This window comes from Chionomys nivalis, chromosome 10 (genome assembly GCF_950005125.1).
Source record: "Chionomys nivalis chromosome 10, mChiNiv1.1, whole genome shotgun sequence".
In the NCBI taxonomy this organism is placed as follows: Eukaryota; Metazoa; Chordata; class Mammalia; order Rodentia; family Cricetidae; genus Chionomys; species Chionomys nivalis.
Window position 1 is genome coordinate 75,327,338 of NC_080095.1, and position 12,127 is coordinate 75,339,464.

The following is a 12,127-nucleotide window of genomic DNA, read 5'->3' on the forward strand; positions in this document are numbered from 1 at the left end:
ACAAACAAACAAACAAACCAAAAAGCACTAGATTATAAGTTAAATGCAGTAGCCTAGGCACCTACCTTATAATGTCGCCTTCAAGAGCAATCACTCTCTTAATGATCTTCTGTTCTGGGTTTTTAGGAGACCTAGGATTAAAAAAAATAAGGTCATATAATCAGCTCTGTTGCCATTATTTTAGGGGATAAAAACCAATTGTTCAACAAAATCAGCTGTAGTAAAACCATTGCAGAATTCTTAGCACCCATGGTATGGCATCAACCTTAGTCGGGTTTCAAGTGATCTGAGATACTATTGAGATACTTATGCTTTTTAAAAGCTCTGAGAATAAAGAAATCATAGTATAACTTAACAAAATGGGAAAACACAGAGGAACTACAGAGAAAGTTGGTACAGTCTGCCATTCCTAGTAGATAGAGGTGGAGACAGCAGGAGGAGGATCCTTCCACATACAGCAACCTCCAGGCCAGCCTGGAAAAAGTGAAACAGAAACCAAGATGAATAAACAACTTAGATATTAAGAGATTAAGATGATTAAGTATGTTGTTATTAAAATCAAGTACATTCAAGCAAAGGATGTGTATGTAAGAAAGCAGACATTTCTTTTAACCGATAACATTCTGTAAAGTTTATATCACTTTAAAATCAAAAGCGCATCATCCAGAAAACAATGATATACTTTTTAAAAAACAAAGTAGAGAATTCCTTTAAATCATATTGGCATTTAGCGATTTGATGATTATAGAATTCAGAGAGATAAACAGTGCTCCTGGCAGTGAAAAGAAATTGATAGATTTTGATATAGTTAAAAGATATTTTCTATTTTAATCTACTTTGTGATAAGAAAATTTTACTCAAAGACACACTGCTTAAATAAATCCCCAGCCCTCTTGGAATATGCACCCCAAGTGATTCTTTCCTCGTTAGGCTAGGATTGATCTGAGAGGTCAAGAGGGTATGGGAACAGGATGGATAGAGCACTCGGAGATTTCCTTATGAAGATGCTTTCTCATTCACCTTGAGCTCTTCTGTTCCAACTCTGCAGCCAGCCACATCTGTCCTGAACAACCCCGCAGAAACGATCACAAGGGGAAGAACTCGCCTGCTAATAATGTCCCTTCAGTGCTCAGAAGCCTGTCCTCAGTGCCAGCCAAGCCTGGTGAAGCTGTACCCTAAGTCTCAGTTTGACTGCCTTTCTAGAGAAACCCTGAGCCAATGCCCCCACCTACGTTGCCCTCGGGAGATGTGCACCATCAATGTCGACTTAAGCTGCCAGGTACTGGGGAAATTTCTTCTGCAGCGATGGACAGATAACTCCATCTTATGTGGACAATCTCCTGCTGATAACATCTTAAACCCCAGATTTAACAGACTCAAGGAGCAGATCATATATCATATAAATAATCGTTTAATGTGTACTTGAAAATCAACCAGAGATAAAATATTTTCATGCCAATTCATGTTTTGAATTAAAATGCTTTTTAAAAGGAAAATAAAAGTATAAAAACAGAAATAGAATTAGAAAAATTGTAAGTGTGTTCTGAATTAAAGGAGTTACAATACAATTTATATCCTATAATACATCTTACGGAGAAAATAACATTATGTAAAACAGTTGTAATTGCTTTCACATGGTTATGAATATTCTTTATTTTGAAGGGAAATTGGATCAGAGTTTTGACTGGTCTCTTTAAACAAACTGAGTAACTGGTATTCTATAACTTTAGTGTCATTAACAGACAATTCTAAATCTAACTTGTGGGGTTCTGCTACCTTCAAGCTATGGAAATTGGGTTCTCTGTACAAGGCAACTTAAGACTACCTAGAAAATGGCTATCCACCTCTTTCATTCCAGTCTCTCCAGACCTGCTCTTAATCTTTCTGCAGCTGGCCTGCAGGAGCCCCTCCTTCCTCCCACCTCGATTCCCTAAAAACCCTACAATGATCTGGTCTGTCTTTTTAAGAGACAAGCCACGCCCACTCCTCCCCCTTCACTGAGGTAAGCTGATCTTCAGCTTCCAGCCCCAGTTCCTTCCTTTTCCATCTCTCCCTTTCTCTCTGTCTCTCTCTCTCTGTCTATCCCTGTCTGTCTGTCTCTCTCTCTCTCTCTGCCCCTCTCTCTGTTCTTCTCTCTTCTCCCCTTCCCTTCCATAACCTACTAAATAAATATCCAACCTCACTCTGCATGGCATGCCTATCTGTGTCTCTGTCTCTTGCCCACCATGTGTCTCCCTGCCCGGGACCAGCTGCCTTTGGATACCTGTGGCATGGTCTCATGCACCAGTCCCTGTCTAAGACTGGCTGCTCTCGGGACCTGCTGCCAGTTGCCTGCCACTACATGGCCTGCTGCCACCGCTTGGGAACCTGCAGCATTTCTGCCACTGCAGCCACTTGGGGATCCCACAGCATTTTTAATTAATCCATTACAAACCCCATCCCTTGGTGTGACCCAGGATCCCCCTAACTTTTCTCCACTGTCAGTCTCAGCTTCTCCTTATATCCATCTCTAACCCTTGACTCACAAGAACACTCTGTGCCAGGGACCCTAGAGTCACCACAGTTTCCTAGCATCAAGGGCAAGCAAAGAACAGCCAGACATCAAGCAAAGACAACACTAGGTAGCATCATACACTTTGATATATTATATACACATTTATTACACGTATTACAATTCTAGATACCTGGATTCCCGCGAAAGAAAACACAAACGTGTAATCAAGACAATATGCCTATTCAGGAAGCCAGCAACCCTGCTGCAGTCATCTCGGGGAAAAGCAGTGTAGCTGATGCACAAGACAAGGACTTGAAAATGACGATTATGACTATGTTCGAGGACCTCCAAAGCACATAAGTAAACACCCTAAAGAAGACCATAAAAACAGCAGAATGGAATAGTGAAAACACTTCAAGACATGACAGTAAAACTTAGCAAAGAAATAAAAATCACTAAAAAAAAAAAAAAGCCAAAGTGAAATAAAAATGGAAACAAACTTCTTAGGATATAATCAAAAACTTCAGTAATTAAACCTCACCAATGGATTATAAGACACAGAAGAGAGAATTTAAGTCTTGAAAATAGGTAGAAGAAATGGATATCTCAATCAAAGAAAATGTTAGGTCTGAAAATCTAGGATCAAAGCATACAGGAAATCTAGGAAACTATGAAAAGACCAAATCCATAAATAATAGATATAGAGAAATGAGAAGAAACCCAGATCAAAGATAATAAAACATTTTTTAACAAAGTCATAGAAGTAAATTCCCCCAATCAAAAGGAGGTTCTCATAAAGGCCCAAAAGCAAACAGAACAACAAATATATGGGACCAGAGTAGACACATTGCAATCAAAATTCTAAAGGTACAGAAATAAGAAAGGATACTTACAGCTGTAAGAGAAAAAGACTGAGTAACATACAAACGCAGACCTATTAGAATTATACCTGACTTCTCAATGGAGCCTCTAAAGTCAGAAGGGCCTGAACAGATGTGCTACAGACTCTAAGAGACCACAGATGCCAGCCCAGACTACTATATCCAACAAACTATCAATTACAATCAATGTAGAAAGAAAAAATATTCCATGATAAACCAAATTCAAGAAACTTCTATCTACCCAGCTCTACAGTTGGCACTGAAGGAAGACTTCAGTCTGAGAAGGTTAGCTACACTCCAAAACACACAGAGAACACACAATCTCAGAAAAGTAATTAAAAAGATCAAAAGAATGATAAACAATCACCCATACCATAACATCAAAATAATAGGAAAAAGTAAACACTGTTAGTTAATAACTCAATATTAATGGTATCGATTCTCCAATAAAAAAGACATACACTAACCCTGGATGAGGAAACAGGATCCATTTTTGTGCTGCATTGTAGAAATACAGTTCACCATCAAGGATAAGATACCACCTCAAGGGAAAAGGGTGGAAAAAGACACTCAAAGCAAATGGACCCACAAAACAAGCAGGTATGGCTGTCTGACAAAATAAACTCCAAACCAAAATTAATCAGAAGAGCTAGGGAAGGACACTACATACTCCTTAAAGGGGTTTGCCAAGAAGATATTACAATTGTAAACATTCACACACCAAACATAGGGAGCCCAAGTTCATAAAAGAAACACTATATAGCTAAAATTTCAACCAAATATGTAATTTAGAAAAGGAAATCAGGAAGTATTGCTGTTATTACTGGACAACAGCATTAGTTTATAATTAGACACAAAAAATGTACATCTGATTTCACTGGGGAGGCTCAGGAAGAATCTAAAACAGCAGAGAGTTGTATTATTAAAAGTCTTAATGGCCATATTTTTGGCTTATTGGCAATGTGATTTAGTAAATGGCAATCTTTTGTGTCATATGTTGTTACCTAAAAAGAAATAGTCCAATGCAGAAGTACCGCCTGAACTAATTATAAAATTACCACTTAAATTGAGGTAGGATTAATGCTAATGAGTAATGTAAAAAGGAACCCCTATTTGTTTTTTAAAAGTTGTGCCAACAATCTCTAGGCTTCTGAAGTACTCAAGAAGTATTTGTATTTTATAATCATGATGCAAAAGAGAATATATAAAGTGAGCTATCTGTATAATTAAAGTCTTACGAATTACTACTTAAAACATACCGATAAATTTCAATGTAATATTAAACTCGTGAATCTAATCAAATAATTCAAAATGAAACAAGCTATTACTAACATTAATTCCATTACTGCCTAAAATCTATACCTATATTTAATCATTAGACTGTTGAATGCATTACTCTGAAGTAAGGAGAGGTGGTAAGAGAGTTATTGCAGATTTGCATCATAAAAGTTATTAAACTTCTCTTTGTCTGAATTTTCTTGGCCACTTGCCTGTCTCCTAGCCAATGTGAGAAATAACAAGTGAAGAATTGGGTCTTATTTCAGGAGTACAATGCACGCTGCCCAATAAATACTCAAATTTGCATTTAAATTTGTAATTTTAATGTTTTCACAATAGGCAATATTTTATAGTTTTAATTTCTGGGACCTGAGTTACAAACATTCCATCTTATGCTCATGATTTAATCAGGCATGAGGTCTGGATGAGAAGAGTAGCATTGTTCCTGTACTTCATGGGTGTGACACAATAAAGCTCCAATCAGAAGACACAGGGCCTCACATTGCCATGACGGGGTGCCCCTTGCAATTCTGTGGAATTGCATTTGCTATTATGATTGAAGGGTTGACATTTTAAAGTGGTGATAGGCCTTTGGTCACAAGACTCTCTGAAACAGATTCTGGTTCTGTCCTGTTTGCCTGGCTGTACTACTAGAAATCCATGTTTTATGGGAATCGAGTTAGGAGCACCTGTCTCACTCTCTCACTTCCTGACAGTACTGTATCTTGATGTCACAGAGATGCCTTCATCCTGGAACTAGGCATGCCTATCTTTGATTTGTGCTGAAATTAAAAAACCGCATTTCAGTGAGTTGGGTAGATTTGTGGTTCAGATTGACGAAGGTTATTACAGATTTAGCCTCCAGGTTAGAATCTAATTGACGCCAATAGAGCGGCACATGCCTTTAATCCCAGCACTTGGGAAGCAGAGGCAGGGGGATCTCTGTGAGTTAAAAACCAGCCTGGTCGACAGAGTGAGTTCCAGGCCAGCCAGAGGTACATACTGAGACCCTGTCTCAAAAGAAAAAAAAAAAATGTGATGTGGGGAAAAAGAAGAAAAGAAGAAAGAGAGAAGAAAGTGACAGAAATAACATTGACCACAGTCAAATATAAATATGAGGTCTAAAGAAGACCATGTACTTAAGGGTTATTACAGTATATATCAGAGTGAGATCATTCAATCTTTTATTTACTTATTTTTAACATTTTGCTTGCTTGCTTGTGGTTCTTGGGATCCCATCCAGAGTCTTGTGTAAACGGGGTCTACGATTGAGGAACACCTCGATTCCAGATTTCTAAATCCTGGTTCTATCCACCACTCTTAACCTCACCCATTTCTCCTGTCAAGTTGTCTCCCTGCTGACTGCAGCACAGCACCCACCTTCTGCAAAGGGACAGCCTGCAGCACAGAGGGCGAGGGCGGTGTCTGCTGTCACTGCTCCGCCTCATCTGTGAGAAGGACTCTAACTGGAGGCAGCTAGTGCAGAGTGGCCTCTGATTATCACCAAGATGAGGTCAGACCGGGGCATCAGCCAGAAGTCTCATGACTAACTTGGAATTGTGGCAGTGTTTTGGGTTTGCCATAGAACTTTTTCAAATAAACAGTAAGATAGACAAGCACATAGGAGACTTTACATACAAATTCTAATTTCTTCTTCCTCTGAAAAACATAAAGAGAGCCACAAACTCTGCTCCCCTATTCTTGCATGAAAAATTCCAGTGGAGCTGGGAAGCCACTACTGCAGATCTGCCTGGGTCCCACAAGCCTGACCCACAGATGTTCAGTGGCTGAGGTTGAGCTTGGGGGATTTCTATAAATCCTAGCTTGACTTCTGATTGTGACATCACATGGCCACAAAAGAACATGTGTAAATGCTATAGCTTGAGACTTTATTCTAAAATGGCTTTAACAAGGAGCAGAATCCCCAGGGCCTACAGACATTATTACACTCCACTTCTCTTAGACCTGCATACACAGACTGTTGTTTTGCAAATTCTCACAAAAAGGACTTGCCATATTCTGTTGCAGTAAAGGGCTAAACCAATCATCTTAAAGGCTTAGCTTACTTTTATTACACAGCTAACTAAAGAAACACACAAACTCAATAACAATAGTGTGCATACTGAACGGTCAGTTTAGCTTTACTGTCTCTGATAGCTAAAATCAAATGGTACTTCTCAGCATCCAATTCTGTGTACTTGCTTCATGCTTGGTCGTGTGCCCTTTTCGCATGGGCATGGCTGCATGTGCACGGCTATGCACACACACACATTTTTAAAGAGACACTGTGGTAAGACTGAGCACACTTGCATTAGTGCACTTACGGCTTTTAAATCAGAACAGCATTTGAGCTACCTTGCCTTTTGTTAACTTCTCTTTAGGTCATCAGAATGGTGTGAATGAAAGCAGCTGCAGACTTTCCCTATTCTCTGGGAACATTTATAACCTTGAAAGTACAGAGCACCTCATTTCAGATGTTCTTGCTGCTACTGTAAGAAATTCAGTTCCCCTTTGTCCCTGGCTCATTGGGGCATCCAGGAGTTCCTGTGTAGGTGCCCAGAAGTTTCATCGGGAAGGGTGAGTGTGTGCTATCCTGGGGCGGACTGTCCCGGTAGAGAGCACAAACGCCCCTCCCCCCAGCTCCTGCTGCAGGGCTTTCTTTCCTACACACCCGCCCCCACCCCCACCCCCAAGCCTGCCTTGTCTGCAAGGTCCTTAGCTGTGGAACAGTTTCCTGCCATTTCACTAAGGCTACCAGCCCAGAGCAGTGAGGGCCTGACTAGAGGGCAGGCCTCAAGGTCCCCGCCAGGGAAAGCGGCCCCCGCTGCTGGGGCTGCAGTCTCTGCTGTGATCTCCTGGACCTGCTCTGCCTGCGCCCTACTTCCCTTAGTCCCTGGCTCATTGGGGCATCCAGGAGTTCCTGTGTAGGTGCCGAGAAGTTTCATCGGGACGGGTGAGTGTGTATTATCCTGGGGCGGACGGTCCCGGTAGAGAGCACAAACGCCCCTACACTAAGGCTACCCAACCAGAGAAGTGAGTGCCTGCCTAGCGGGCAGGCCTCAGCAACCCCCGAAAGGGAGCGCAGGCACCTCCAGCTTGTACTGCAGTGTCGCCTGTGTTCTACTCGACCCCGCCCGACCCCTTGCATTCGGCCTTCTTTACGCAGGTCATTGGAATACCACGCATCCATGTTTTGGTGTTGAGGAGTTCATCTGGAAGGGAACGGTTCCTGCCCCTACACTGAGGAGATTTAGTCACAGCAAAGACTGGTCCAAGACATCAGGCCTCTCCTGGCTCCATTTGAAGGAAAAGATGGGCAGGCGCCAATGCAAGAATTCCCCCAACAACTTGAAAGGCAACGTGACATCACCAGGATCCAGGAATCCCGAAATGAGAAGTGTACACCCTAATCCAGAAGAATTAGAAGAATTCGACTCAAAAGTGAATTTTATGAAAATAATAGAGGACCTTAAACAGGAGGTGAAAAACTGCCACAACCAATTAGAGATTACAAACAAAAAGGTAGAGGAAATGAATAAATCTCTCAAAGATACCCAAGAAAACCAAGAGAAACAAGAAAAAGTAATCAAACAGGTAAGGGAAACAGTTCAAGACTTGAAGAATGAAGTGGAAGTAATAAAGAAAACACAAACCGAGGGAAGGATGGAGATGGAAAATTTGAATAAACGAACAGGAACTACAGAGACAAGTACCACCAACAGATTACAAGAGATAGAAGAAAGAATCTCAGACACTGAAGATACCATAGAGAAAATAAACACTCTCATCAAAGAAAACAGCATAACCAACAAATTCTCATCACAAAACATTCAGGAAATCTGGGACACAATAAAAAGACCAAACCTAAGAATAATAGGGATACAAGAAGGAGAAGAAGTACAGCTAAATGGTCCAGAAAATATATTTAATAAAATTATAGAAGAAAACTTTCCCAACCTTAAGAAAGATATTCCTTTGAAGGTCCAAGAAGCATACAGAACACCAAATCGACTGGATCAAAAAAAAATCTCCTCGTCATATAATAATCAAAACACAAAACATACAGAATAAAGAAAGAATATTAAGAGCTGCAAAGGAAAAAGGTCAAGTTACCTATAAAGGTAAACCTATCAGACTTACACCTGATTTCTCTATGGAAACCATGAAAGCCAGAAGGTCCTGGATAGATATACTGCAGAAACTACGAGACCATGGATGCAAGCCCAGACTACTATACCCAGCCAAGCTTTCGTTCACCATAAATGGAGAAAACAAAATTTTCCAGGATAAAAACAAATTTAAACAATACGTAGCCACAAATCCAGCCCTTCAGAAAGTAATTGAAGGAAAATCACAAACCAAGGAGTCCAACAATGCCCACAATAACTCAGACATCTAATGACCCTTCACCAGCACAACTTGAAGAAGGGAAACACACAAACTCTACTACCAAAAGAAAGAAAGAAAGAAAGAAAGAAAGAAAGAAAGAAAGGAAAAATGGCCGGAGTTAACAACCACTGGTCATTAATATCACTTAATATCAATGGACTCAACTCACCTATAAAGAGGCACAGGCTAAGAGATTGGATACGAAAACAGGATCCAACATTCTGTTGCTTACAAGAAACACACCTCAACCACAAAGACAGACATCTACTCAGAGTAAAGGGCTGGGAAAAGGTTTATCAAGCAAACGGACCTAAGAAACAAGCAGGTGTGGCCATACTAATTTCTAAGAAAGTTGACTTCAAACTAAAATCAATCAAAAGAGATGGAGATGGACATTTCTTACTCATAACAGGAACAATTCACCAGGATGAAGTCTCAATCCTGAATATCTATGCCCCTAATATAAAAGCACCCACTTATGTAAAAGAAACGTTACTAAAACTCAAGGCAGTCATCAAACCACACACACTAATAGTAGGAGATTTCAACACTCCTCTCTCACCAATGGACAGGTCAATCAGACAGAAACCTAACAGAGAAATAAGAGGATTAAGGGAGGTAATGAATCAAATGGACTTAACAGACATCTATAGAACATTCCACTCAAATAAGAAAGAATATACCTTCTTCTCTGCAGCTCATGGAACCTTCTCGAAAATAGACCACATACTCGGTAACAAAGCAAACTTACACAGTTACAAAAAAATATCGGTAACCACCTGTGTCTTATCAGATCACCATGGATTAAAGTTAGAATTCAACAACAATGCTATCCCCAGAAAGCCTATGAACTCATGGAAACTGGACAGTCAACTACTGAACCACACCTGGATCAAGGAAGAAATAAAGAAAGAAATTAAAGTCTTTCTTGAATTCAATGAAAACGAAGACTCAACATACTCAAACCTATGGGACACTATGAAAGCAGTGCTAAGAGGAAAGTTCATAGCATTAAGTGCCCACTTAAAGAAAACGGAGAAAGCACACATTGGAGACTTAATAGCCCACCTTAAAGCTTTAGAAAGAAAAGAAGCAGACTCACCTAGGAGAAGTAGAAGACTGGAAATAATCAAATTGAGGGCTGAAATCAACAAAATAGAAACACAGAAAACAATCCAAAGAATCAATGAAACAAAAAGCTGGTTCTTGGAGAAAATCAATAAGATTGATAAACCCCTATCCAAACTAATCAAACGGCGGAGAGAGAATACGCAAATTAACAAAATCAGAAACGAAAAGGGAGACATAACCACAGACACAGAGGAAATTCAGAGAATCATTAGATCTTACTACAAAAACCTGTATGCCACAAAATTGGAAAATGTAAAAGAAATGGACACTTTTTTAGATAAGTACCATATACCAAAGTTAAACCAGGACCAGGTGAACAATCTAAATAGACCTGTTAGTCGGGAAGAATTAGAAGTTGTTATAAAAAATCTCCCCACCAAAAAAAGCCCAGGTCCAGATGGCTTTATTGCAGAATTCTACCAGAACTTCCAAGAAGACCTAATACCTATACTCCTTAATGTATTTCACAATATTGAAACAGAGAAGTCATTGCCAAATTCCTTTTATGAAGCTGAAGTTACTCTGATACCAAAACCACACAAAGACACAACCAAGAAAGAGAACTACAGGCCAATCTCACTCATGAACATCGACGCAAAAATACTCAATAAAATACTGGCAAACCGAATCCAAGAACACATTAGAAAAATTATCCATTATGATCAAGTAGGCTTCATCCCAGAGATGCAGGGCTGGTTCAACATACGAAAATCTATCAATGTAATCCATCATATAAATAATCTGAAAGAAAAAAACCATATGATCATTTCATTAGATGCGGAAAAAGCATTTGACAAAATTCAACATCCCTTTATGATAAAGGTCTTAGAGAGATTAGGAATACAAGGGTCGTTCCTAAATATAATAAAAGCTATTTATAGCAAGCCGTCAGCTAACATCAAATTAAATGGAGAGAAACTCAAAGCTATTCCACTAAAATCAGGAACACGACAAGGTTGTCCACTCTCTCCATACCTCTTTAATATAGTGCTTGAAATTCTAGCAGTAGCAATAAGACAACATAAGGGGATCAAAGGGATTCAAATTGGAAAGGAAGAAGTTAAACTTTCATTATTTGCAGACGATATGATAGTGTACATAAGCGACCCCAAAAACTCCAGCAAAGAACTCCTTCAGCTGATAAACACCTTTAGTAGCGTTGCAGGATACAAGATCAATTCCAAAAAATCAGTTGCCCTCCTATACACAAAGGATAAGGAAGCAGAGATGGAAATCAGAGAAGCATCACCCTTCACGATAGCCACAAATAGCATAAAATATCTTGGGGTAACTCTAACCAAGGAAGTAAAGGATCTGTTTGACAAGAACTTTAAGTCAATGAAGAAAGAAATTGAGGAGGATACCAGAAAATGGAAGGATCTCCCTTGCTCTTGGATTGGGAGGATCAACATAGTAAAAATGGCAATTCTACCAAGGGCAATTTATAGATTCAATGCAATCCCCATTAAAATCCCATCAAAATTCTTCACAGATCTTCAGAGGACAATAATCAACTTTATATGGAAAAACAAAAAACCCAGGATAGCCAAAACAATCTTATATAATAAAGGATCGTCTGGAGGCATTACCATCCCTGACCTCAAACTCTATTACAGAGCCTCAGTATTGAAAACAGCTTGGTATTGGCATAAAAACAGAGAAGTCGATCAATGGAACCGAGTAGAAGACCCTGATTTTAACCCACAAACTTATGAACACCTAATTTTTGATAAAGGAGCTAAAAGTATTCAATGGAAAAAAGAGAGCATCTTCAACAAATGGTGCTGGCAAAACTGGTTGTCAACGTGTAGAAGAATGAAAATAGATCCATATCTATCACCATGCACAAAACTCAAGTCCAAATGGATTAAAGACCTCAATATTAGTCTGAACACACTGAACCTGATAGAAGAAAAAGTTGGAAGTACTCTACAACATATGGGTACAGGAGATC

At 39.6% G+C, this 12,127-nt stretch overlaps 1 protein-coding gene across 3 annotated transcripts in view; it reads right to left on the reverse strand.

The window, feature by feature from the left end:
• Positions 1–12,127, reverse strand: part of Immp2l (inner mitochondrial membrane peptidase subunit 2) — an 859,529-nt gene that overhangs the window by 317,659 nt on the left and 529,743 nt on the right. For all 3 annotated transcript variants that reach the window (XM_057783283.1, XM_057783280.1, XM_057783281.1), the window contains exon 5: positions 66–131. In XM_057783283.1, the coding sequence (XP_057639266.1) occupies positions 66–131 (66 nt within the window). The remainder of the gene's footprint in view (positions 1–65; positions 132–12,127) is intronic.